Here is a 26,975-nt window from a genome sequence, read left to right as displayed (position 1 = left end):
AGTATCCGGAGGCTGACATTTGGCATGAGGAGAAGGGTTTGGGCTGTCATCCAGGCACACAACGGATAATATGTCTCTCAGGTTTGAAAAAGTTACAAAGCGGTTCCCATTATAACTTTCTTACCGAATTGGAACGGTAACATAGACGAGGCTCTTATTTCGTGAAAGATAATTATTAGTGTCCGCCTAAATATAAAAGCAACAAATCGACTGGTTTGGCGCTGATCAATTTTTGCCACAAAACGGAAAGCTTCATTAACGTGTTCTGAAGAATATTACACTCGTACGATGACAGATAGGGTTATGGTTGGTGGCCACTGTATAGCCTGGATAACACCAACGCCTTTCGTAAGATGCACGACAAACCTACTTCCTGGAGGCAATAATGGACAGGGACCGATGGGCGCTTTATCTTTTTTTGTGTCTGTGTCCAAGAAATGGGTATTGAAAATAACTACACACTCCTGGTTTGACATCAGCCACCTCAGTCAACCTTCAACCCTATTTCCTGCACAGACATCCCATAACCAATGAAAGCGTTCATTTGTTAATATCGTATTGCTCATACCGGGCTTGTTGACATAGATACCAGGCTTGCTGACGTACATACCAGACTTGCTGACGTACATACCAGGCTTGCTGACGTACACACCGGACTTGCTGAGGTATATATCAGACTTGCTGACGTGCATACCAGACCTACTGAGGTATATATTTAGGCTTGCTGACGTGCACACCAGACTTGATGAGGTACACACCAGACGTGCTGACGTACATACCAGACTTGCTGACGTGCATACCAGACTTGCTGACGTACACACCGGACTTGCTGAGGTAAATATCAGACTTGCTGACGTGCATACCAGACTAGCTGAGGTATATATCAGGCTTGCTGACGTGCATACCAGACTTGCTGAGGTACACACCAGACGTGCCGACGTACATATCAGACTTGCTGACGTGCTTATCAGACTTACTGACATACACACCAGACTTGTTGAGGTACACACCAGACTTGTTGACGTACACACCAGACTTACTGACGTACATATCAGACTTGCTGACGTACCTACCAGGCTTGCTAACGTACATACCAGACTTGCTGACGTACATATCAGACTTTCTGACGTACATACCAGTCTTGCTCACGTACAAACCAGGCTTACTGACGTACTTACCAGACTTGCTGACGGACCTCTGTCTTCTGGATCCAGGCACGAACGAAACCCCTGAAACAGATTGACTGACTGATGAAATGATTTATTGATTGACTGATCCATATTTGTTCTTATAAAAAAACTTCCTCCAGGATAAAAACATATATAAATATCATAAAAGAAAGAAACGAAAACAGGCTATCAAATGTGATATTCGTGTAGAAATCTAAATATATAATGAAAACAGAAAGTGAAGTGTAATAACCATCAGAATAATTAGAACGGTATAAAATATGTGGAACAGAACCAAAAGCAATTTTATCCCTGATCAAATCCAAGTTTAATGAATGAATTCGGAGTGAGAATGAGGAAGGTTTCTACAAAATGACTGAGAAAAAGAAAAGAAAAATCAAATGCAAAGAGACTTTAAATTGATCAGTATTAAAATACTAAAATGAACAGAAGAAAGAAAGACAACGTAAAGCCTCAAACTGTGGCTATTGTTTGTATCTGAGTTGGGTATTACGTTTTATGCAAGAATATTGCTCTTTTATTGAAGAAGGAAACCGATCTGAGCCCTCCGACTACACCTGCCATTCCCACTGTGCCTGATATTCTGATGTCTAGTCATAGTCTAACTATAGTGACCAACTGGATTCGAACTTGCGACCCCATTGGTCGAAATATACCTTCTGTCTGTAGTATGAAAAGGTAATTTAGAAGTAAATCCGCGACAGGGGTTACTGATGTTGTCGAAATGATCATGCAAGTTTTGAAAACCTACAACTACATATACGTACAAAGACATCTCCAGGGTGAAGTGTTTCCACGAGCACGAATGGTGGTAAAATGCTGTAGGGGCTAACTTCGGTAGTTTTCGTCTGTTTGTGTTGTGGTGATAGCGAGCCACTGCCGCTGGTTACCGCCTTTGCACACGGCGTTCTGCTTGCCGCCTTGTGTAAACCCTGCCTAAATTCACTGCCGTCTATCTCCTCACTGGATCCCTTTCGCGTTGTAATGTATGGCAACTTGGTCATCGAGCTAAATGTTTCAAAGCTTTCTGACGCCTGTTGTTGCTCAGTGTCTCTTTCACTGGGTGAATTTCCTACTTCGGTGGACATCCTCAGGCTGTGGTCTGCGCATGTCGGAGACGTCGGCAGACTCCGGTGAACAGTAGTCGTGCGAGATTTCCGACAGCCTCCGCACGGTGCCGAAAATTGCCGAAGTCCAGGATGGTATATGTCTCGTCTGTACACTGACTTTGCTATAAAGGGAACAGATGTCATCATCATTTCCATCCATTTAATCTTATTATATCTGCTTGTATCTATACACGGTAATTAAAACGACTTATCTGTCTCCGGGTTCTTAATTCAGTCGCGTCAGAACTATGTTTCCCTGGATTATAATCATAGACTATACAGTCTTATTTCTTTCTAGGTACTCTCTATCTACGACATAAAACCCCAAGCACTCACTCATTCACTCCTTTCTAGGTACCCTCTATCTACGACATAAAACCCCAAGCACTCACTCATTCACTCCTTTCTAGGTACTCTCTATGTACGACATAAAACCCCAAGCACTCACTCATTCACTCCTTTCTAGGTACTCTCTATCTACGACATAAAACCCCAAGCATTCACTCATTCACTCCTTTCTAGGTACTCTCTATCTACGACATAAAACCCCAAGCACTCACTCATTCACTCCTGTCTAGGTACTCTCTATCTACGACATAAAACCCCAAGCACTCACTCACTCATTCCTTTCTAGGTACTCTCTATCTACGACATAAAACCCCAAGCACTCACTCATTCATTCCTTTATAGGTACTCTCTATCTACGACATAAAACCCCAAGCACTCACTCATTCACTCCTTTCTAGGTACTCTCTATCTACGACATAAAACCCCAAGCATTCACTCATTCCCTCCTTTCTAGGTACTCTCTATCTACGACATAAAACCCCAAGCACTCACTCATTCACTCCTTTCTAGGTACTCTCTATCTACGACATAAAACCCCAAGCACTCACTCATTCACTCCTGTCTAGGTACTCTCTATCTACGACATAAAACCCCAAGCACTCACTCACTCACTCCTTTCTAAGTACTCTATATCTACGACATAAAACCCCAAGCACTCAAAAATCTTCCCATGTATAAGTCAACGGCCTCGAAGGAGTTCTCAGCTCAGCCCGACAAATCGCCCGATTTGCAGCAGCAAACAAAACAGCAAGAGCTGGATTCGAGCCTGCGATCTGAAAGATTTGAAGTCTATTGGGTGTAGCGAGGATCATTAGAAAAATTTAGAGATGGGTTTCAAAATTTAGATATCATAAATTTCAAGAACTGCCAAGAATTTGTAATAATGTCTAGAAATTGTAGGGCTGGCTGTGTTGGATGTTAAAGCGGTGGCTCACTTCGAAAATATGGCACTTCACCAGTGAGACCCATGACCGTGTTCGAATCCAGCTCTCGCTGTTTTGGCAGAGGCTTTGTAAGATGAGCGTCAACTCCAGACTCCCCGGTTTCCTGCACTCATACACCTGACCGCGGTCATGTAAGTGAAAATCTGTACTCATGAATTAAACAATAAACTTTATACTCACTGTAGTCCCTCTCCGATATGAAATCCAACAATTTCTTAGCCCGTTGATGAGGCGACTCTCGCTCTAGGATCGCCCGAATCTTCTTCCGCCGGGCTTTGACGTCTACAGTTCCCGGTGTGAGCCTCTTGATGACTCGAGCTTCCCCCTGAAAGGATTATTTATTTATTTATTTGATTGGTGTTTTACGCAAGAATATTTCACTTATACGACGGCGGCCTGCATTATGGTGGGAGGAAACCAGGCAGAGCCCGGAGTGGGGGGGGGACCCACGACCATCAGCAGGTTGCTGGCAGACCTTCCCACTTACGGTCGGAGAGGAAGCCAGCATGAGCTGCACTTGAACTCACAGTGACCGCATCGAACTCGAGGACTAACCGGTCGAAAGCCAGCGCTGTAACCGTTTACGCCAGCGAGGTCCTCTGTTCATCGTTAATAAAGTTCCGGGGAGATCACCGCACCTTAAAATTGACTCCCACCCAGGTAGAGCTAGTTTTGAACCACGGGTTAACAATCCGTGAGCTTATTTAAGAAGTATTTAGTCCCCTACTACGTGTTATTAAATCGTTGTCAAAATTCGTATTGTATACCTACTTATGTGGTCAGCAAAGCTTAAAGCTCAAAATCTAAGTAGGCATCACTAGAAAGACCACTTAAAGCTATGCATAAAAATATTTTCATTTCTTTATTTTAGATTTTTTTATGTGAGTTAAAGGCATTTACACGTTTGAATTCTAAGGTGTCCTTTATGGACCATACTACCTTTACCCATGAATTATAGAGATTAGCGAAATACTACGCTAAAAAATTTCTCCCAATTGGTGAAAATACTGAGAACAAGATGACGTGACATCAGTTCCTACACACCGTCAGTATGGTCAATAAAGCCCACCACAGAATCCTTTAACATCCTTTAAATAATCTAAAATGACGCATAGTCCTCAGTCGTCAGTCTGATGAACCTTACTTCATATTTCAGCTTTCCTTTACTATAACACAACCGCTGTGGTTATGTCTACTCTGGTGAAAGTACCTGGTGGTTTTTTGTCAGACTGACACTTTTGATGAACATGAAAACCATGATAAGCATGACCACCATTGGACAGCATGGTTCCCGCGCAAAACGTTGTCGTTGCTGCACCGAAATATTAACCACTGGAGATTTCCCAAACTCCATCCTCGGCGGCACTAATTTTCCTCGGCGGCACACAATATGGTGCTACGGTCTTCTTTAGAAGCCGTATAAACGATTCCCGGGGACATTTATTTGAAGGCAATATGCTAAATTTCACACCATCATTTTGTTTAGTACTTAAACCAATTATTCGAGGGCCTCCGTGGCCGAGAGGTCAGCGTGCCGGCGCGCCACAATGACTCAGGGCCCTCTCACCAATGCCGTCGCTGTGAATTCAAGTCCGGCTCTTGCTGGCTTCCTCTCCACTCGTACGTGGGACGGACTGGCACAACCTGCAGATAGTCGTACTTCCACTATAACGCCGTCGTATAGGTGAAATATTACATCTACAATAAGCCCAAACTAAAAAAAACAAGTGGCAATATGAAATCGCAACCTCGAAACAGTGTCTTAGACATGTTCAAATGAACGTACCGATTTAATGACGTAAATCCACTCTGTGTCATTGCTATCTTCGACAATAAGTCGACCATGTCTGTGAAAGAAAAGCAAACAAAAAACAAACTGTGCAATTTACATTTTTATGGCAAATGTGAGGGGAATCAACCCATTTGTAAATATGGCTATATTGGCTGAACTCGTTTCGCCTTGATTGCTAGATCCGCTTTTTATGCGCAATGAAATGCCATTTTAGACTTTTATGCTTGGAGACCCTTTGTGTTACTCTCTGTTAAAGGGTTTTCGCGAACGCCTTGAACACGGCGTAAAACACCATGAAATAATGAAATAAATGTTCGCCTACGTGGGAATCAAAAAAATGATCTGCCGTAAAGTTTATTTACTTGACTGGCGTTTTACGCCGTACTCAAAAATATTTCACTTATACGACGTGTCCAGCATTACAGTGGAAACCAGTCAGAGGGCGGGGGAAACACACGGCCATCCGCAGTTTGCTGACAGACCTGAGAGGAAGCTCTGCTATAAAACGTTCATAAGATGGCAAACATTTTTATAATTTCAGTCCTGTTTCAAACCTTAAAACCATGGTTATTTATGTAAAGATAGCGCACAATTAAATACAGCTTCTGAACGAAAAAGGTCGTTACTCGTCATGTCGTCTAGAATACTGTATTCAAGGCCATTGTACCGACTGGTCAATATGGCGTCTCAATGCAACTGCCGAGAGATCCGTTACTGGATCAAATCAAATAAACAATGATAGTCTGAATCCCCCCCACCCCAAAAAAAAAAAAAAATTCTACTTTTTGCATGAGCCTATACAAGCAGCTCACAGTATGAGAAAAAAAACAACGGCGAGATAACGTTTTGTATACAAAAGTATATGTAAGTGTGAATCAAACTGATTACGGGTCCGGATACACTTACTTATAGCGCCACGTGCTCCACACGCCCGGGTTGTTGATCAAGTACTGCATCGGGAAGTGATGAAATACAATATGACGTCTGCAATGCAGACAAGAAATGAACAATGACATATTGGGTATAGTAGAGGCCTTGAACAGTTATTTCTGTGACAATCCACGTAACAAGCGTTGTTCAGGAAAAGATCTGATCTTTTGGTAGCTCTACAAATGTATCTCTTTCCAATTTGTATAACAGACCTGAATCACTAATAAGATGGACTTATAGTCTACAAGTCTGCAATATGTGGACTCTGGAGCATTCATCCGAAGCAGGTCAATGTTTGGCGATCGTCCACCTTTCACTCGGACATCACGTATTATACATGTACTATATTAGGCATAAAGGTCACCAATTTAGATAAATACTTCGTGTTTCAGGTCACCAATTTAGATAAATACATCGTGTTTTAGGTCACCCATTCAGAACAGTGCAATACACTGTATTTAGGTCATCAATTTAGAGCAGTCCACTACACTGTATTTAGGTCACCAATTTAGAGCAGTCCACTACACTGTATTTAGGTCATCAATTTAGAGCAGTCCACTACACTGTATTTAGGTCATCAATTTAGAGCAGTCCACTACACTGTATTTAGGTCATCAATTTAGAGCAGTCCACTACACTGTATTTAGGTGACGAATTTAGAGCAATCCAATACACTGTATTTAGATCACCAATTCAGGACAGTCCAATGCACTATATTTTAGGTCACCAATTTAGAGCAGTCCAGTACAATGCATTTCAGGTCACTAATTCAGAACAGTGCAATTTGAGGCGAGTCCAATATATTGTATTTTAGGTTACCAATTTAGACCATACCAATATACTGATTTTAGGTCACCAATTTAGACCAGTCCAATTCATTGTATTTAGGTTGTATTTGTAAGACTTTTCCATCTTATACAGGGAATGATGAGATGCTTGAAAACAGATAAGTGAGTTAACGGGTTCTTTGTGGTGGTAATCACCATGGATACGCACCTGCAGACGGCCAGGGTCTGGGAATCATGGCTGTCAGGCGACATATCGAAGATCCGCTTGTAATCCTGAATCGTGAGAAGTTAGACCGTGAGCAGCTGATAAATCTGGGTATTTGTTAGTATCTATAAAAACACCCGGGGACACGGGCCAAATATTCATCGTGTTGAATTAGATAGTCAGGTTGGATATATGGTGGCTCAGTTGGTTAGCGCGCTAGCGCAGCGTAATGACCCAGGAGTCTCTCACCAATGCGGTCGCCGTGAGTTCAAGTCCAGCTCATGTTGGCTTCCTCTCCGGTCGTACGTGGGAAGGTCTGTCAGCAGCCTGCGAATGGTCGTGGGTTTCCCTCAGGGCTCTGCCCGGTTTCCACCCGCCATAATGCTGGCCGACGTCGTATAAGTGAAATATTCTTGAGTACGGCGTAAAACACCAATCAAATAAATAAATAAATACAATCAAGGCGGCAATAGAGATATATCTTTTATTAAAGACGGCGAAATATTCTAACGTGGCATAATACATGACTTGAATACTGATTTCACTCATTCGCATGGAACATACCTTACGTCTTTCAAACATCACTGAAAATGGTTCACCGCTTCACTTTGTATGATCCCGTCTATTTCCCTACTTTATATATATATATACTTTCTTAACTTTTGGTACTTTGTGTTAAACGTTGTTTTGGAAATTTGCTTGCGAATATTGACCTGGAACGTCCTTCTTGGTTGACGGCTGGTATACGAATGTCTCTTTCAACGTATAGAATCACGAACCTTTCCGGAACAAGCAATCACAGAAAAATTGTGACGAAGTGCAAGTAACTTTTCAGGCTAGGTATATAAACAAGCAGGTCAGAAAAATGGCTATGGATTATCGTTTAAAATGAATAATAACCTAAAAGTCCCTGTAAAGCCATGGAGGTATATATTAAGGGGATATAATCTGTTACCCCTACGTATAAAAAATCGGGAGATCGCACTAAATACCATCCCCAAAAATGCTGCTTGCTACTGTCTCGTTTGGCGCTCAGCACTGAGAGGTTAGAACAAGAAAACAAGACTGGTTAGCCCGGTGGTCAGTCTATTGTGACTGAGTGGGGTGTCGTGTTTGGTTGCCTTCGGCATATGTACACATAATTAATGACTCCTCGTCGTCATATGACTGAAAATTGTTAATTACAACGTTAAAACTCAAGCATACATACATACCCCTACATATAAGCCGACTCGCAATACTGCGTGACTCTCGCGAGATTCCCGCCGAACTCAAATACCACTTATTCTGTCTCGCCAAATCTCAGCCTGCACTCTGGTAGACAAATAAAACAGGAACTCTCGGCAAATACCACTGCTATGTTCTCCCCTACTGCGCCGTCCTAATGACCTTGAGTCAAGGTCAACCTCCGAAATTCAATCCCACTTCACACACCACAAGACCAAGTGTACAAACACTCATCACGTAAATACGAGAAGACCTCGATTGTCCCAATATCGATTAGGTCTATTGATTAGAGTTATGCACTATACCCTCGATTTATTTGCGTCGTAAGGGGTATTCAGTGGGAACTATTTGTTTACAGCCATTTGTCGCGCGTATATTACGAAGATCGATGAGTTCTCAGGAATGGGTATCGATTACATTACAATATTACACAGTGGGAATCTGTAGGCCTGAAAACAGACATTCGTATACCAGCCGTCTACCAAAATGGATGTTCCGAAGTCAATAATCGCAAAGCTAATTCTCAAACAACGTTCAACACAAACCTCCAAAGAACTACAGTCTATTTCTTGTAGCGAGCCGCCTATATTCAGCTGTCTGTAAAATCAGGCATACTTGCTAGTAAAATTGCCTTTAATCAGAGACACGTAACAACACAAGCTCTATGCATTGATGCATTTGTACGTCTATATTATTGCAAAGAAAATGCAGTTAGAACCCTTTTTTTATTTCATAATGTTAAACTTCGTAAGCCTGGTTTCAACACCAAGAACTCATTGCCTCGGGTGGACGTCATTATTCAGAAAACAAGTGGCATGCTGGGTTAATGGTTGTGGAGAGTAAATTTTTTTTTACAATATCTGAACCGGCATACGGTTAAAACAAACTCTACGCAGTACCACAGCCGCAATAATATCTCTGCGAATAGATTACATTTTTTTTAAAACAGAATTTTCTGACATGCAACTCTAAAACCATACTAGTGTGGAATCATATATAACAAGAGATAAAAAATAAAATTCATTTATAAAGGTAAATATTATACTAAACCGTGCGAACAATGTTATATATGGTAATGTCAGAAACAGGGTTTAACTTAGGATGCTACCAGTTTAGGTAACTGGTGTCGCCTTCGTCAGAACATATTGAACTCCGCCCAATATCCAGCATGTCACTGGTGTTTTTAATCACTATGATGTCACCCGAAGCAAAGATTTCTTCGTGTCGAAATATTATAAATTAGAAAAAGTGTTTTAATTTCATTTTCTTTGCAACAGTATGGACTTCCAACATACTGATGTTTAGAGCTTGTGTTGTTACGTGTCACTGACTAAAGGCAATTTTGGTTACGAGTATGACTGATTTTACAGAGAGCTGAATATAGGCGACTCGCTAAATCAAACAGATTATCATAAAGTAAATAAGGTATATTGGCGAATGAAATCGGTCTTCACTGAAATCAGTATCAGTCACTGGCTGTCAACATATCGGTTGGTGCTGAGGAGACAGTAGTACTTCGTCCGTGAGGTTTCGAGTTCGAATCTAGCTCTAGCCGAATCGACTGCGGTGTTACGTCTGTCAGGAATGCGGTCAGGTGCAGTCAGGTACTGTTGTTTCCCGGGCCCACTGTGTCCTTTTCACCAAGAATAAATCTGACGATCGTCGTATATAAGTGAAGTATTTTGAAAGCAATAAATAAATGGTACATAACCAAATATAACTAAGGAGAGAGAGAAAAGAGAAATAAAATATGAAAAAATGTAGATATAAAGGTTGCGCAAGCAAACCAATTGATATGGATGTTAACACAAGTCTTCTCGCGCGTGAATGTTTATCGCTAAAATTTAAAAACTCACGAATTTATGGAGGAAGAAGAGCTCACAGGTTGTCTTGGCAACGACCGTGCTTTTTCTGTATGTTCCTAGAAACGATGTCTTGATGCTGCCAAATGAAGGAATTCATTTTGTAATTAGCATGTAAATATAATTAAGACGTACAGAATAGAGAGAGAAAAACCAGAACAGCGAGGACAGTGTGAAAGCTGGGAAATGGTCACACCTAACCGGCAAAATATGGCCACTTGTCAATTTACCTCAGTCAGGGTTTTATTCTAACTGTTGATGGAATGCATAAATAGTAGCAAATTACTGGTCTAGAATTACTCTAGATGCTGTGTTGTCATTACATTTAACAAAAAACAACTTTAAAACAATGCAAAGCGACCTGGGCTTGAGGATGCTTAGCAGAACTACAATATAATTAAGACGTACAACCTAGTGAGAAAAACCAGAGCTGCGACGACAGTGTGATAGCTGGCAAATGTTCAAACGTAACCGGTGAAATACGGCTACAGCATAGGGAGAAAAACCAGAGAAGCGACGACAGTGTGATAGACGTACAGCATAGAGAGTAAAACCAGAGCAGCGACGACAGTGTGACAGCCGGCAAATGGCCACACGTAACCGATGTTATTATCCATGTAGCGGTGAAACATTGCTTGATTAAAACTTATTTACTTAATTTTTGTTTAATCAACAGATTATTACTTTTTACAATGGCAGTCAGTTTGGAGGTTCAAGTCAGGGTAAACCATCGACTTTTAAGAAGTTACTGACGCATTTTCTCCCATGTGACATACGACTTGCACGCCATATTGGCGGAAAACTCACATTTGAAAAACAACGTAGAGCTCTGCTTGGACATTTCGTCATCTATTATAATAGTAATCATTCGTGAAAGAGAAAGAGTCGTGAGATATTTTGTACCTAGTATATCATCGAATGACAATAGGGAGTCTGCATATTTTTTTAATCCCGTCAGGTGATGCCAGTGTGAAGCTGGACCTCAAGTCATTGTTAGGCTAGGAATGGACTGTAGTGTAGTATCAGTTTCTATTGTAACGTCGTATTGTTAATAATGTGACGTCATCATGATGAGCTGGGAAAGGAACATTTGACGTCAATAAAATGACGCCGGGTTCTGCTGCCGGGCATTCGACAGGTCTCCATTAAGCTTACCCCGAAAACTTCCCCGCTTTTGATCTCACGCACTGTCGTGTTCTCACCTCGACACTTCTCTACAACTGAAATTAAAGCAGAAATGTAACAAAAGTGACATATCGCCAACGTCAAGCATAGTGTTACCGCAGGTAACGTCGAGCGAAGCTGCATTCTTATCACTCGGTGTTCAGCACTGAGAGGTTAGAGCGAGGAAACAGGGCTGCTTGGCCAGGTTTCAGCATAATGTGACTGCATGGGTGTTATGCCTGGTGTTTTCGGCATGACACTTCAGTACTGGCAGCACTATGACGGCATGGACGCGCCCTGCCACAAGAAGACACAGTATATGTACACATCTCTAATGATTTCTCATCGTCATATGATTGAAATATGTTCAAATATGACGTACATATAGACATTCATACATACGAATATACCTACCTACCTACCTACCTACCTACCTACCTACCTACCTACCCACCCCACCTACCTACCTACCTACCTACCTACCTACCTACCTACCTACCTACCTACCCACCTACCCACCCACCTACCCACCTACCTAACTACCTACCTACCTACCTACCTACCTACCTACCTACCTACCTACCCACCTACCTACCTACCTACCTACCCACCCACCTACCTACCTACCTACCTACCTACCCACCCACCTACCTACCTACCTACCTACCTACCTACCTACCTACCCACCTACCTACCTACCTACCTACCTACCCACCTACCTACGTACCCACCTACCTACCTACCCACCTACCTACCCACCTACCTACCTACCTACCCACCTACCCACCTACCTACCTACCTACCTACCTACCTACCCACCTACCCACCTACCCACCTACCTACCTACCTACCCTCCTACCCACCTACCCACCTACCTACCTACCCACCTACTTACATTTTGATTATCGACAACATACAAACTAGCACGGTACACGATTTGGAAGCGGATTTCATTCATTCGCCTAGAATATTCCTCACATCTTTCCAACTTCACTGAAAACTGATGAGTGCCTCTCTTTTAAGAAGAAAAGTGTAAATATAATTTATTTATTTATTTGATTGGTGTTTTACGCCGTATTCAAGAATATTTCACTTATACGACGGCGGCCAGCATTATGGTGGGGGAAACCAGGCACAGCCCGGAGGAAACCCACGACCATCCGCAAGCTGCTGACATACCAGTGGGAGGCTCCTAAGTTACAATTACAGCAGTGTGTAACAAAAATGTGACCAGGTATTTCACTGGTTACATGTCAAAAAACTATGTCAATAATCAAACTATCATTGCTCCCTGTAACACGTTGTTTCAAAAAAGATATATTTGTGGATATTTAATGTACCATGTTCTCGTATTCATTCATACAGGGATCAGTTAAGTTATGCCTTTGAAAAGCTTCCCAAAATATGTTATGCACCATTGATTCTTCGTCTAGAATTAATGTAAATATATATCTATACAGTATATATAGTGGATGCAGAAGAATGGAACAGTGAATAAAGTAAGAAACATAACTAACAGGCCTAAATATGTATTGAACGACCCTTTTACCTCGTCATAGATTGTGCGAAAAATTTCGTCATTCAACATGTTAGTTATACCAAAATTTGAAGTAGGCCTATATACGGTGGCTTTTTAGAAAAGACACTTTTCACATTCTCCAAATTTCCACCTCATTTTTTCACCTTTCTCAAAATGATAAAGATGACTTTAATTATATGATTAACCTTCTTAATTCACTAACCTTATTTCGCTGATCAATCCTGTTTATGATTTTGCATTGATAAGTTAAGCTTAATATCGGACCAAGAAAGCTTATGGAACACTTACCTGGTTGGGGTCCAAGCGTATATCCCGCTATACCCCGTGTATAGGCTGGCAGTCTAGCCAAGTATAGAACTAATACCGCTATATGCATGTATGTCTATAAGGCCCTGGTGTTATGAACTCACCCTAGTGTAGTGTGTATTGTGTAGATACAGACTAAATCAACCCCACAGAATTACCGTTTAACTGTGGCTCATTCTTTAGAAGTTGACACCAAGGCACTTTATAATAAGCCGTAATCATGTACGGCTCGAATGTGCACGTGCCGTAAATGTCCTAAATATAGTTGTCAGCCATATTACGCTGGGATGCTTAACATTATGGGGAACCTTCTCCTCTTCAGGCCAAAGTTAATCTCAAAAAAAAAAATCTGTTAAATTTAACAGAAAGTCTGTTGTCTGAGTGATGCTAGAATGTATTCTGTTATTGCAACATGTTATTCTGTTAAACGTAACACACATATTCTATTAATTCAACACAACGATTCTTTTAAACTAACCGGATATTACGTTGAATATGACAAAATATTGTGTTATAATAACAGAATGCATTCTAGCATCACTCAGACAACAGACTTTCTGTTAAAATTAACCGATTAATTTTTTGAGTGCGTGTATATACGCGATTCTACCCTTGATTTTCTGGAAGAAATGTTTGATAACCTCCCCCCCCCCCCCAAGCAAATTCCAACTAATAACTCGATTCATGGTGACAAAGGCACATAAATGCGATATGAATAGACGCGTTCAGAATGACATTATTTCTATTGGTATCAATGAAATCAACTTGCCAATGAGATTGTGTATTACATGACATCTGTGTAGCGATTGGTTAAGAGTTCCCGTAGACTCTCTCGAGAAAATACGAGGATTTAGTTGTTTTGTATGATAAGCCAGCCTAGGCTGATTTATTACTTCAGCAAAGGAAGTTATGTTTTTACCGGTGATTATTTGTTCGTCCATTAGTTAGCATCTTCAATCAAAAAAGCTGTTTACTGATTTGGATGAAATTTTGTAAACATCTTGGCCTGGGCGGGGGTGGGAGGGGGTGAGGGGTCAAGAACTAAGCCAATAAAAGGTTAGTGGTAATGTTTATCTGGATCCGTATCCAGAAATTTTTGTTACGATTGTTCCCTAAAGCGCAGTAGGACAGAAATGCATGGTATTGGCCCTTTGTATGTACTGGAGGATGTGAACATTTAGAGGTTTGTGTTCTCAGAGTCCCTGCTTGATTCAGTATTATATCCCAAAAAATCATAACTTAAGCTTACTGAGTGCGCTCAAGACATTCGTGTACGTAAGGTCTACATGCTGGCTTAAGTGTATAATTAAAAAGGTTGTATTTTTAGGGCGTATACGGTTCACGCAACCCTCAGAATCAACCCGTAAATACGTGTGGCCAGCCATTCGTGTCACGTGGCATGTGTGATTGACAGCTCAGGCTGACAGATGGTCGAGAAAACAAACTCTATAATATATAGAGTGCTGAAAATTACAACCATGGCTTTTCTATTAACACAGTCACATTGGCGGCTGTCGGATGTGAAATTAACCAGTAAATGGGTGTAGAACTCTACTGTACAGACCATGTTCATTTTTAGGCCTATATATATCCACATTGGACAGACGCGACTGAGGTGTACGAAGTCTATTATTGTTATATGTATATTTCAGACTATTAAATCCCATGTATAGGTACATGGTGCGAGATCAAAGCATATTCCACTCACGGATTATTGTTTGAGTGAATGAATGATTATCGCTAAACGCCACTTTGGCGGTATTACAGCCATATCGAACATAGCGAGATCTTATTGTTGTCTTTAATTGCTTTTCTGGCATGCCATTTTACCAAGCTCGGTACATTTCTAAGTATATTTGTGTCGGTCTTGAATCCATTGGAGTTGCTGGTCCAGAAAGCTACGAGTCAACTGATTGCTGTTTGATCACGTGATTGCTCCATATACTACATTCAAAACAGAATCTCTGAATTTTAAAAGAAAGTCAGTTGTCTGAGCGATGCTAGAACGTATTCTGTTATTGCAGCAGATTATTCTGTTAAATATAACACAACATAAATATGAATAAATATTAACAACATATCAACATAGACATTCTATTACACTAAAGGGATATTATTTTGAATATGACAGAATATTGTATTATAATAACAAAATACATTCTAGCATCACTCAGACAGACTTTCAACAGACTTTCTGTTAAATTAATAGATTAAATTTTTGAGTGTTTCTCCACTCATGGAGATAGTATAGAAAGTGCATGTGTTATCACTAAAGAATGTTTCCCTCTTGTACGATGGGCGGTGGAAACCAGGGTGCCTGGAAAAAACAATGTATGCAGCGGCCTAAGGCAATCAAATTCCTGACAAACATTCGCTCCTTGACAGCTATACGTATTTAAGTAGATGTACCACACATTGGTTACAAATGTTCAATCTTCCTGTGACGTCATCACAATTGCTTTCACCAGGAATGGAATGAAAAGCAACGTTGTCACGAGAAGGGGTGGGGGGACATCGGATATGTTGGATCAATCCATTGTTCCCGATTTAAATTTTGACAGGCCTTGTCGCCACTTGAATGAATGGAGGATTATGGCTTAACGCTAAGTCGGTATGCACGCTGTAACATACAGTATGGAGCATAAAAACAAATGAACCTTATATTTCAAACTTAAATTAAATTTGCTTCTTATTCATTCACAATTGCACGCGATTTAATATTACACAAAACTCTACAAAATTAAAATTACTCACCGTGACCCCTTAGCATGACGTACATGCCATGCGCGGGTTTGCCATGGCGGATGAGGATACGATTGTGAAGGTACCTGGGAACAAGGTAAAACAAGAGTAGACACTGCGCAGAATCAGCGAATTGATGAATTACAGACTCACTGTTCAGACCGTTTACCAAATTTGCCTAAAACAAACAATTATTTAATTATATGGCAAATAACTGAACTGGAATTGAAATTGCAACATTGTAGAAAGGGAGTCTTCAAATGTCGTGACTGGAAACTCTGTAACCTATTTCACGTCCTACTAAACGTGATTTATTAACGGGGCGGGGATGGGCTAAAGACAGGGTGAGGATGGTTTTGATGGTTACATCAATGGTCAGAAGAGTTCGAATCCAGCTGTCGCTCTTTCGACCCCGGCTTTCAGTCAGGGGGTTTTGTCAGATACGTATCGAAGAACTGTAGTTTACAACTAAAACGCCGATTGCCTCCACCCTAATGTCAACCATGTCACATAAGTAGAAAAGTCTGAGCACCGCCTTAAACACCAATCAAATAAACAAACAAATAAATATGTCGTTATGAACAATTTCTTTTACCTGCAGATGGAGGGTTAGCACACAAGCACTGCAGAATGACCCAGGGGCCTCCCACCAATGCGGCCCCCCCTGGCCGTACGTGGGAAGGTCTGTCAGCAACCTCCGGATGGTTTCCCCTGGGCTCTGCCCGGTTTCCTCCCACAATAATGCTGGCCACCGTCGCATAAGTGAAATATTTTTCAATACGGCGTCAATCAAATAAATAAATAAATACAGAAGGGAAGGATTTAAAGACTACCTGTCGTAGATCCCGTGTTTGCAAATAGCTTTCTGGATCTCTAACGGATATGTGCTGAAATCATAGCTGATTCCCTTCAAACACAACAAAATCTGAAGAAAAAACAACAAATGACTGATTGATGAAGTGAATGAGTGACTGAGCCAGAAGTAAGAAATTGACATTTTGGTTGATATACCGGCTCCATACATTCCACTTATTTGTCTGACGGTGTCAGTATACTTAAGAAAGATGAAGTACATTTTGTTTAACTGTTTTGTATTCTATTGCGCCAATATTTTTATTCACAAAAAGTTTTACACCCAGCTTCAAACTAGAAATACCATTAAAAACATTCCGATCGCTTTACTTTAATTAAGGTTGATATCTAGTTCCAGACACGTGACTCTTTACTAATTATGGTTATACCTGATTTCACCGTGAGAATAGATTTTGTACTTAATTAATTAGCAGCAGCGGTGAAAATAAAAAAGCGGGAGTCCACTTGTTAACATTTCATAGCGGAGGTCCATTAATCAAAATGTAGTGGTCTCTTAACCAGTGACAGATGTGTTTTAACCAAAGTGGAGCCGTCCATTAACCAGTGACAGACGTACGATAACCAAAGTGGAGTAGTCCATTAACCAGTGACAGAGGTGCAATAACCAAAGTGGAGTAGTCCATTAACCAGTGACAGAGGTGCAATAACCAAAGTGGAGTAGTCCATTAACCAGTGACAGATGTGTTTTAACCAAAGTGGAGCCGTCCATTAACCAGTGACAGACGTACAATAACCAAAGTGGAGTAGTCCATTAACCAGTGACAGAGGTGCAATAACCAAAGTGGAGTAGTCCATTAACCAGTGACAGAGGTGCAATAACCAAAGTGGAGTAGTCCATTAACCAGTGACAGAGGTGCAATAACCAAAGTGGAGCCTTCTATTAACCAGTGACAGAGGCACAATTACCGAAGTGGAGTGGTCTATTAACCAGTGACAGAGGTACAATAACCGAAGTGGAGAAGTCCATTAACCAGTGACAGAGGTGCAATAACCAAAGTGGAGCCTTCTATTAACCAGTGACAGATTTGCAATAACCAAAGTGGAGTAGTCCATTAACCAGTGACAGAGGTGCAATAACCAAAGTGGAGTAGTCCATTAACCAGTGACAGAGGTGCAATAACCAAAGTGGAGCCTTCTATTAACCAGTGACAGATTTGCAATAACCAAAGTGGAGTAGTCCATTAACCAGTGACAGAGGTACAATAACCAAAGTGGAGTAGTCCATTTATCACTAACAGAGGTGCAATAACCAAAGTGGAGCCTTCTATTAACCAGTGACAGATTTAGCAATAACGAAAGTGGAGTAGTCCATTAACCAGTGACAGATTTGCAATAACCAAAGTGGAGCCTTCTATTAACCAGTGACAGAGGTGCAATAACCAAAGTGGAGTAGTCCACTAACCGGTGACAGATTTGCAATAACCAAAGTGGAGTAGTCCATTAACCAGTGACAGAGGTACAATAAGCAAAATGCAGCTGTCTATTAACCACTGACAGAGGTACAATAAGCAAAATGCAGCTGTCTATTAACCAGTGACAAAGGTACAATGAGCAAAATGCAGCTGTCTATTAACCACTGACAGAGGTACAATAAGCAAAATGCAGCAGTCCATTCAACCAGAGTTAGGGGCAATTTATTTATTTATTTGTTTTTTTGATTAGTGTTTTACGCCATACTCAAGAATATTTCACTTATACGACAACGGGCAGCATTAATGGTGGGAGGAAACCGGGCAGAGCCCGGGGGAAACCCACGACCATCCCCAGGTTTCTGGAAGACCTTCCCACGTACGGCCGAAGAGGAAGCCAGCATGAGCTGGACTTGAATAACCAAAGTGCACCAGTCCATTAACCAGTGACAGAAGTACAATAACCAAAAAGCAACCAGAGACATAAAAAAATAACAGAAATGCTGCAGTCCATTAACCAGAGTTAGGTGCAATAACCAAAGTGCAGTGGTATATTAACTATGTTAAAGGAGAAACGTTAAACAAATAGCAGTATGCACATGTAGTCCACCAACCATCATTTATCGGCAGGAGAACTAAAGTAGCTACCGGTATATAATACAAGATTGCATGCAACACAGGGAACTATGTACACGATTCACCCACCAAGTTGACGTCATCATCCGATCTCGCAATCGGCATTTTCCGTAAACTCTCCAAGGTCGCTTCCAATAAAGCTGTCTGGAAAGGGCAAAATCAGGATTTGGAAACGTTACAAAACGGACATAATTTGTTTAAAAAACGGCAAAATATGTTACAAAACGGACAAAATTTGTTACAAAACCATTTGGACAAAGGAAGGGTGCAATGAAAGCTATTCAACGAGATACACATGACGAGGTAGGAAATAATTTCTTTATTTATTTGATCGGTGTGTTATGCCGTACTCAAGAATATTTCACTTATATGACGGCGGCCAACATTATGGTGGGAGGAAACTGGGCAGAGCCCGGGGGAAACCGACGACCATCCGCAGGTTGCTGTGGGACCTTTCCACTTAAGGCCGAGGTAGGAAATAATGCTATAGATAACAATGGTGACTGTTTCATGCACAGAATCTCTGGAACATGCGGACAGGCTACAAAAGAGCATATGATAAGGAAGGCAAAGTTTTATAGAAGCAAGTGCAGAGCAAGAACGTGTATTTTCTACACCTCTCGAAAATGGCATGTTTGAGGTTTAAAATTATTTTAGTGCTGTTTCGGTCATTTGCAGACGGTGCTGGGCCCAATGCCGATGCATCAATACCGTTGCCTCACTGGAACGCCATGCCGAAGACACCCGACATGACACTCCCTCCTTATTTTCATAATATAATGCCGTTTTTAATGTGCAAGTATCTTTTACATTGTATTCCTGCATAAACCAGGATTTGCTGGTGGACTTAGCATCCCCGAGACTTGGTCCCTTTGCAATCTTTTAATGGTTTTGTATGTTAAATGCGATGACGAGATAGCATTTTAGTGATTCTAGCCCAGTGACATTTAAGTTATTGCCATTATCTTTTTTAGCTGATTCAACTTAAGTCATAGATCTAGGGTGTGTGTAATTTGCTACTGCTTAAGCATTTACAGTTAGAATAAAACCTTGACTGAGATAAATTGACAAGAGGCCGATTTTCACTGGTTACGTGTGACTATTTGAAAGCTATCACACTGTCCGGACTGCTCTGGTTTTACTTTCTACTCTGTAGTCTTTTATACTGATCACATTCGGGTGTGGACGCTGGTCTCCGTCAAAAAAGGGTGATGTTCTGGGCCTCTCCACCACCGCAGTGACATGTTCACAAAATGTGCACCTCTCTTTGAGAATAATGAAATAATACAGATGTTCAATTGTTGACAGGTTGTGGAGCACATAAGCCTAAAATAGCCACATGTTACTACAGAATGACAATGTAAAAGGTTGTGGAGCACATAAGCCTAAAACACCCACGTGCTACTACAGAATGACATTGTGAAAGGTTGTGGAGCACATCAGCCTAACGCAGCCAGACGCTACTACAGAATAACACCGTCAAAGGTTGTGGAGCACATAAGCCTAACACAGCCACATGTTACTACAGAATGACATTGTGAAAGGTTGTGGAGCACATCAGCCTAACGCAGCCAGACGCTACTACAGAATAACACCGTCAAAGGTTGTGGAGCACATCAGCCTAAAACAGCCACATGTTACTACAAAATGACAATGTAAAAGGTTGTGGAGCACATAAGCCTAAAACAGCCACGTGCTACGACAGAATAACACTGTGAAAGGCTGTGGAGCACATAAGCCTAAAACAGCCACAGGCTACTATAGACTGACACTGTAAATGGTTGTGGAGCACATAAGCCTAACACAGCCACAGGCTACTACAGATTGACACTGTGAATGGTTGTGGAGCACATAAGCCTAAGACAGCCACATGCTACAACAGAATGACACTGTGAATGGTTGTGGAGCACATAGGCCTAAAACAGCCACAGGCTACTATAGAATGACACTGTAAATGGTTGTGGAGCACATAAGCCTAACACAGCCACAGGCTACAACAGAATGACACTGTGAATGGTTGTGGAGCACATAAGCCTAACACAGCCACATGCTACTACAGAATGACACTGTGAAAGGTTGTGGAGCACATAAGCCCAAAACATGCACACTCTACTACAGAATGACACTGTGAGAGGTTAATGAATTCCATGTGTATATGTTAATCTTTTAATCCCTTCCCTATCTGTGAATATTATCACCATTAAGTGAATTATGTGATATTGACGACCATCTAACCGTTGCTGGCTTCCTCTCCGGCCGTAAATGGAAAGGGCAGCATCCTGCGGATGGTCGTGTGTTTCTCCCGGCCTCTGATCGGTTTCCTCCGACCATAGTGTTGGCCGCCGTCGTATAAGTGAAATATTCTTGAGTACGGCGTAAAAACACCAATCAAATAAATAAAATTCTTACTGTTTAAAAACTATTTCACCTATGTTGCTGATATTTTCTTTCTGAATACTAGTAGCTCTATATTTAAGAGGGCCGTCGTTTTTTTTCTGGTCCACCGGATAGTTTAAAATACAATATTATGGCCATGGATATCGACACCATGGATTTGTTATACATACATGATGTTCGTAACTTTTATCCTTGCTGTAATCGGCCCTGTCAAATGTCAGCTTGACGATCTCGCGCTGGTCATTAATCCCGAGGGTGACAAATGGCCGAGTCCTCCTTGCCTTAGGCAGGTCCTCATCAGCCGCGATGTTGTCAAACAGACCGTGCCACTGCTCACGGTTCACTGAGCACGTCAGAAGTCTGGGGAAATAGAAAGATGGTACTCTCAATCTTCAACCTTTTTGCATATATTAAACTTTCAATGTAATTTACTCACATTTTAAATTTGATTTTGGAGACAAAACTACATTGGTTGGATTGGTCAATTTTAGGGCTTCACAAAAAGTGTAGTATTATCAGTTTGCACAGAGTAATGCCTTCAGAACATACTTGAATGAACACCTTGCAAACATGCCAAAAGATTGGAGAATTACAGTACCGTGAAACTCCTTGTGAAATATACAACAGGCTGCGAAAGAAATGACAAACACGGTGATGTGAAAGAGCAAACAGAGAAGTTGATGTGATAGAGCAGAAAGAAAAGGTGATGTAAAAGAACAGAAATAGAAGACAGAGCAGGTCACGCGAAAGAGCAGAAAGATCAGAAAGAGGGATGAGTTTTCGATGTGACAGTGATATAAGACTAGGATGAAGGAGACCGTGGTGTGGAAGAAAAGAAAAAAGTTACGGTGAGGTTGGCGATTTGGGAGTGATAAGATATTCCTCGGCTTATATAGCTATTAAGTAGTGATGACAAAATAAGTGTACGTACACTTTATACTATGTGTGGAGAAAGTGGCTTGACGAAAACACAGACAGACAAACAGACAAACAGACAGGCAGACAGGCAGACAGACAAACAGACAGGCAGGCAGACACACACACACGCGCTCAAAAAGACACACAGACAGGTAGACAGGCAGACAGACAGACACATACACACACACGCAACAACAGACACACAGACAGACAGACAGGCAAACAGACAGACAGACAAATGCACAGACAGACACACAGGCGGGCAATCAAACAGGCAAAAAGGCAGGCAATCAAACAGGCAAACAGGCAGGCGGACAAACAGACACACAGACGCACAGACAGACAGATAGGCAGACAGACAGACAGGCAGACAGACACACACATGCACAAACAGACACACAGACAAATGCACAAACAGACACACAGGCAGGCAATCAAACAGGCAAACAGGTAGGCAATCAAACAGGCAAACATGCAGGCAGACAAACAGACACACACACGCACAAAAAGACAGACAGACAGACAGGCAGGCAATCAAACAGACAAACGGGCAGACAGGCAAATAGGTGGAAGCACAGTCGAAAAGTTGTTAATGAGTAAGCGAAATTTTTGATTACCGTTTTACGTTTCAAGAAGTAATTTTCGAAAAAAGATTCTTAAGTATATGGCGTCATTAGATAATTTATTAAATCTCATCGCTTTTGGAAGCGATTAATTACTAGAACTTACTCACGACAGGATCGGCACGTGCGAATCAACAAGATAACAAATCTGCAGAGGGCACGGAAATGCAATTTGTGCTGCAAGCAAAAAATATATAAAATAATCAAAATGCAATTAAATATCGAGTTCTAATTTTTACTGGAAATTATCTAATCAATACAAAGATCAGACTAATTTTGCGAATGCGTCTTCAACATTTACAATACGTTAATTACGCATATTGAACTGTCATAATATACACGCCTTTTTTAATTCACTTTCAAAATCTGTGTTTATTTTAACACTTGGGGTTATCACCGGAAAAAACCATTACTCCTCTTGGTCAGTGAACCCGCTACAATCGGTTCAAAGTCTTGAAAATCTCCAACGCTACCAGTAATAATGCTGGCCGCCGTCGTATAAGTGAAATATTCTTGAGTACGGCGTAAAACACCAATGAAATAAATAAATAAATATATTATTTACCTGTTAGGCAAAAAAACTACTAGTGCGTCACGGGAGTGAGAGCTCATCTTGCCTATCACGAAGTTATTACAGAGGGTAAGTTAACAACCCATTAAATTTACCATGATATTCTGTTTTCTGAATGATGCAAGAATACATTATGTTAAAGACCGAAACATAACATTATGTTATAGACAACACTATACCGTGCATATACTGGTACCATGAAAAGTATAATAGTATTCTGTTGGAATAACATATATTCTGTTGGAATAACATATATTCTGTTGGAATAACATTTATTCCGTTGGAATAACATACATTCTGTTGGAATAACATTTATTCCGTTGGAATAACATATATTCCGTTGGAATAATATATACTCCATTGGAATAACATACATTCTGTTGGAATAACAAAACAAGTGTGCTGTCATGTATGACGTTTGTATAACGGGTTGTAGCTCAACAGCATAAAATATTCTTTCATCACCATGAAACATCTAATATTATGTCAACAAGAATAATTTCAGAGCGTAGAAGAGATAATAATTGTGTACTATTCATGAAGATACCCTATAAATAAAAGAAACGTAAAACACATAAAAAAAGAAAGAACAATAATAACACATTCTTTCAGCGTACCTCTGTCTGTGCCTTACGCTTAGTGCACGTCCTGGACAAGAGTTTACTTTTCCTTTTGTATCGAGGAAAAGCGAAAACAATATGAGATTTTGCGCGATGCCGAACGGCAGAGGCTGATTCACACTTGCTGCCTGTTTTACACAAAGAACTAAATGATCTGTGACTGACGCGAGCCTTCGTGGTGTCCATCTTGTGGAATGCTGTCTTTGCAAGACTACGTCTTTACCACCCTTGCGTAGATTCACACCACACTCGCACGCTGTGCCATATGCTCCTACAAACTAAGCCCGTCCTACGGCATCAGATGTGATGAGAAATAAAGGTTTTTGATGCGACCTCTTAAAACCGCAGGTTCAAACTTTAAACTAACGACGTCCAATGCGCCAAAGCTAAACAGAGAAGTGCTACGTTTATACTACTTTTACTGCAGTCGCTATAGTGGATACACGAGCCTCACAGATGGTATGACCGACAAGATAAGCAGATGGTACTGCAAGGTATCTCAACAAGACAAGTGACGCTTATTGATTCCAAAGCCAGCCACATTATCAAAGCCCTACGATCACCACACATCCACCTGGTTACCATAGAAACGTGTTGCAAATATCTCACAAGCCGCTTTTATCAACAACTATAGAAATGAGCTATGTTTCTGATCGATTAGTGTAGATCAATATTTGTCTTCATGAATTCTTCTGTGACATCGTTTGGTTCACGTTCGAGGCCACGCTGGCTCAAGTGCCGAAAGCGTTCTCTCAACTGGGGCTATCAGCTTCTTCTTGACTAGTCAGACGACGTGTTCATCCAGCTCTAGCTGGATTGAGCGCGGGCTTAAGTTTGTCACGCACCTGCCAAAGGTCGGTGGTTTACTCAGATAGTGTAAGTGAAACATTCTTGCGCAAAGCATCAAACGCCAAATATACAAGTAAATAAATTTCCTTTTATTTTAATTTCACTGCTAATATTGGAACTTCATTATTTTCTTAAGTTCATTAATTCAATGGTTTATACGTCAGAGAGACCATTGGTCTTGATGAACCATATAGGCCTACTGGTATATCTGACTAAACTCTCTGGTAAATGTCAGACATCGTCAGTAGCAGAGCGCTTTAGGACACTCCGGCCACCGAGAAAAAAAAACCAAAACACAAATATCCGATGAAACGGTATGTTTGGCCTATATTGAACCTATTCTTGGACTGAAATTATTTGAAATGAAATACAACATAGAGATTTATATAATGTGGGAATAGGGGCCTACTCGGAGTGTATTAGGGTGTATGAACAAAGGAAATACCAACAAACCTTCCTGGACGAGCTAATCATTTTCCTTTGACTCTCTTGTTGGGAATACCTCCAGAGTATTGAGAGGTTCTGTCTCCTTTTTGCCACCCGCTCCCGTACTTCAGCGTCCACGGCGGCTGTTCTATTAGCCTGGCTTAGTAATTTAGCATCGCCGATGATATTCTTAAGCCGGGCCGCTGGACTCATCCGAAGCGACACCATGAATGAAATCCGACGACTATAGGGTTGGATCTCCTGCATCGCCATGGTTTGGGACAGTGAAAGGGAACGATCCGGTGAGGGAACGACGTTAATGGAACAATCTAAAGCAGCCGAGTGAGAAAGGTGTCGGAAGAGCAATTGTGGAAACAGTGACAAGAGGAACTGGCTGGAAGCGCGGGAAAGAAAAAAAGGTGTTGTGAAGGAGATGGGAATCGCTTTCAGAAAAGTAGGTTACTTCCAGCTGTGGTTAAGTACAACGGTATGGAATAAAACAGATCGAGATCGTCGTGAGTTAAAATGCCTTGGTAAAAGCCTCTTGGGGGAAATAGCTGTTGTGGAACGACGAGGATATCTCCGTTTGGAATTACAGGTGTTGGAACAACAAGTAAAATGTCACAGCTGACACTAATGTCATTCGGGTGATCATATCAGTATTACCAAGGGTCACGGGAAACAACTATTACAGTGAACTAGAAAGGTATCTCGTTCATTCGTCGTCATTCGTAAAAGTTCTGTTTCTCCAAGAAACAACACAAGTGCATTCCAAGGTCTCTACTTTCACACTATCAGCTTCAAATACGAGCCCCAGAGGAATAGTTTTTTTTTGTAAACTCACAGTGAATTCACAGCAGAAAGAAATCCACAAAAACCCGTCTTTCATCAAGGACGTTTCAGCCTTAAATGTAGGCCCAGTGTAGTGTTACTTCAAATGAATCTTACTGGTGACATCGATTTGCATTGTACCGAGCTAACTACAGCGTTTCTTTATAACTTTGTTACCACTATAATTGCGTTTCGCAGTTATGCGAATCAAGCCAAAATATTTAATCTTTAATTAATCCAATGATGTCTGAAGACAGCCTATATGTACATTGTCGCTCAGTTCAGTATGAGGTCAATGGGAGATCAACAAAGTTTCACCAGCTTGAACCCTGTGTATAGAGCACCTGTTAACAGGTGCAATTCATATACTGACCCAGGTTTGACACAGTACAATCTGATTAAACCCAAATCGTATGTACATGTATATCGCTTCACTCACAACGTTGTTACCCACACGATATACATACCACCTGATTTTAATCAGATTGGACGAAATACTGACCTAAAACTGGCATGAAGCTTAACAAGATTAAGAGATAATCCGCTGTGACATAACACCTCCCGGTGTATTAACGCGCTTTAAGTCTTGTTATTATTATTTTCTCTTTTTTGATCGGGGAAAATCTAAATATTTTGCGAACTTTGACATGGAACGGAGTAATACCACAACATAAT

At 41.1% G+C, this 26,975-nt stretch overlaps 1 protein-coding gene across 1 annotated transcript in view; it reads right to left on the bottom strand.

Moving 5' to 3' along the window:
* LOC135464026 (uncharacterized) overlaps positions 1-25,742 on the bottom strand; it is a 28,099-nt gene extending 2,357 nt beyond the window's left edge. The window contains exons 1-15 of the mRNA XM_064741500.1: positions 25,497-25,742; positions 23,110-23,180; positions 21,633-21,822; positions 19,135-19,209; positions 16,981-17,072; positions 16,160-16,233; positions 11,551-11,615; positions 11,145-11,224; positions 10,390-10,474; positions 7,310-7,374; positions 6,290-6,367; positions 5,378-5,438; positions 3,772-3,916; positions 1,958-2,421; positions 1,179-1,229 (exon numbers count right to left, since the gene is read on the bottom strand). Of these exons, the coding sequence (XP_064597570.1) occupies positions 1,179-1,229; positions 1,958-2,421; positions 3,772-3,916; positions 5,378-5,438; positions 6,290-6,367; positions 7,310-7,374; positions 10,390-10,474; positions 11,145-11,224; positions 11,551-11,615; positions 16,160-16,233; positions 16,981-17,072; positions 19,135-19,209; positions 21,633-21,822; positions 23,110-23,180; positions 25,497-25,742 (1,842 nt within the window). The remainder of the gene's footprint in view (positions 1-1,178; positions 1,230-1,957; positions 2,422-3,771; positions 3,917-5,377; positions 5,439-6,289; positions 6,368-7,309; positions 7,375-10,389; positions 10,475-11,144; positions 11,225-11,550; positions 11,616-16,159; positions 16,234-16,980; positions 17,073-19,134; positions 19,210-21,632; positions 21,823-23,109; positions 23,181-25,496) is intronic.
* Between the last annotated feature and the right edge of the window lie 1,233 nt (positions 25,743-26,975).

The sequence above is a fragment of the Liolophura sinensis genome, chromosome 3 (assembly GCF_032854445.1).
Source record: "Liolophura sinensis isolate JHLJ2023 chromosome 3, CUHK_Ljap_v2, whole genome shotgun sequence".
Lineage (NCBI taxonomy): Eukaryota > Metazoa > Mollusca > Polyplacophora > Chitonida > Chitonidae > Liolophura > Liolophura sinensis.
The sequence above is the reverse complement of the archived record's forward strand: the minus strand, read 5'-3'. Positions and strand labels throughout refer to the sequence as shown.